Here is a 2,201-nt window from a genome sequence, read left to right on the forward strand (position 1 = left end):
CTATTCAATTTTTTTTCTAATCCATTTTTAAACTTATATGGGTACATTCTTTTTCTTGATTTGAGAATGTATCCATGTCAAGTTTAATCAAAGAAATTAACTAATGTTATTAAGCCTAATATCTATTATTTTTTGTGTGGTTTTGAAGAATGTACCCATATTTTGGTACAATAATTTTTTTGTTAATTTTGATGAATGTACCCATGTTTACATACATACATACATACATATATATACATATATGTATATATATATATATATGTACACACACACACACAATATATTGGAGAGTATAATTTATATTTTAATAATTTTAATCCACAAATTATGGGTTTTTTTATTTATTTAAAATCTCATTAATGCAAACAACTATAAAGTTCAATTTTTAATTTAAAAAATATAGTAACCTACATAGAAATACATTATCACATTAATTTCAGGGACTTCAATTAAAAATTGAAAACCAACAATGTTTCAATTAAATAATATTAATAGTTAAGGACCGCATCCAAAGTGTCCCTTAATTCCATAACCGTCGAAAATTAAGCTCCCCCACTATTCAACTTTGGTTAGCTAGAAAATAAAAATATGGCCACTTAATATTATGGTTTAAGATATTTTTCTGAATAACGAGTTCGATACCAATTCATTCCAACAACCCTTAATGTAATATATCGTCAAATTTTTATTTTATTTTTATTTTAGAAAAAGAAAGTGATACTGGGTGAGGAGGGTTCGAGTAATAATGAACCTACAGTACAAAAGTGAACAATCATTCAAACCACTTGAGCTACATTCCCATTACATAAATTTGAGAACTTAAAACTCGTAGATGAGTTAATAACAAGTAGGAATTCATATTCCCATTCTTGCAAGCAGTATCCAAATTTTAATTATCAATTCTTGCATATGGAATTATTTATCCAAAAATTGTAAAGTGTTTTTCCTTTAATTTTCCACTTTTCTCTTTTAGGCACATCCATTATTGGCACATCCATTATTTTAACAAGAGGATGACAAAAAGATATAATATAAAGTGAAAATTCGTATATATTCTCATTTGAGAAGAGCTATTTACTTGTTCTTTATGTCTGCCGTTTCTCCTCTTGACTCGGTGATTCTCGTAAAACCACCATCATCCCACCATCCCAAAGCATATAATTCTCTCCAATAGCTTGAACCACAAGCTAACACGAGTCTTAATTTGCACATAAATAATCACTTAAATACCCTCCCTTTATATATTGCCCCGAAGTGTTATTTTTTTTACTACTAGAAGCCACAAAATTAAGCTTAGCTCGATCGCAATCCAAAGCCATGAAATACAATGAGATATCTCACTTCAGCCACCCCCAACACAAGCTCAAGTTTGAGTACTCAGAAATCCCGTTCAAGTGTGATGGTTGCAAGGAGGTCGGCATAGGCTCGCGCTACAAGTGCGCGACGTGTGACTTCGACCTCCATATGCACTGTGCCATACCTACCCCTTCCATCTTCCACCCTTTCTATACCAAGTGCTCCTTCCAGTTCCTCTCGAGGTCACCCGGGGATAACCCTCGCTTTTGCAATGCGTGTGAGAAGGATATAACCGGATTCGTGTACCATTGCAAGTCATGTGGGTTCGACCTTCACCCATGTTGCGCAAAGCTTCCCATGGTGCTGGACGACGGGGAGGTCAAGCTCTATCTGTATCGAAAAGTGAGTAGCTCTTGCCATAGGTGCGGGCGTAAAGGACGGAGTTGGAGCTATAGGTCAAAATGCAAGAAATATAATTTGCATGTGGCGTGTGTGAAGGAAATGCTTGTGGAAACTTGGCATGAGTTTTTGGGGTCGCATGGGAATAAAAGTACTAGCAGTAGAAAATTGGAGATGACTAGAATTCCTAGTCTTAAGAATACACTTCAGAATCATCACCGTAGGAGCAAAGGTAAGGTGAAGAAGTGTTGTGAGATGGCTGGATTGGCTGTGCAATTTGTCATATCAGCAGTGTTAGGCGATCCAACGACTCTGATCGCTGGGGTTATTGGGAATTTCATGTCACGAGCTTGATGTGTGGTTGATGATGGGGCATTTGGCTTCTAGTGTTATATGAAGGTTGAAACTGTTGTAGTGTCAATAAATTAATTACCAAACAGCCAAGGGCGAAATCTGTAAATAGCCCTACTTTGTATTTTATTTTAATAAAACTTGTAATTTACAGA

At 35.1% G+C, this 2,201-nt stretch overlaps 1 protein-coding gene across 1 annotated transcript; it reads left to right on the plus strand.

The window, feature by feature from the left end:
• Positions 1-1,098: 1,098 nt before the first annotated feature.
• On the plus strand, positions 1,099-2,201 carry LOC103444922 (uncharacterized). The gene has a single exon (XM_008383892.4). The coding sequence runs from the start codon at positions 1,318-1,320 to the stop codon at positions 2,047-2,049; it is 732 nt and encodes a 243-aa protein (XP_008382114.1). The 5' UTR covers positions 1,099-1,317; the 3' UTR covers positions 2,050-2,201.

The sequence above is a fragment of the Malus domestica genome, chromosome 05 (genome assembly GCF_042453785.1).
Source record: "Malus domestica chromosome 05, GDT2T_hap1".
Taxonomy (NCBI): domain Eukaryota; kingdom Viridiplantae; phylum Streptophyta; class Magnoliopsida; order Rosales; family Rosaceae; genus Malus; species Malus domestica.

Coding starts and splice junctions, on each gene's coding strand:
- LOC103444922 (XM_008383892.4), top strand. CDS start 1,318: ATGAAATACAATGAGATATCTCACTTCAGCCACCCCCAACACAAGCTC.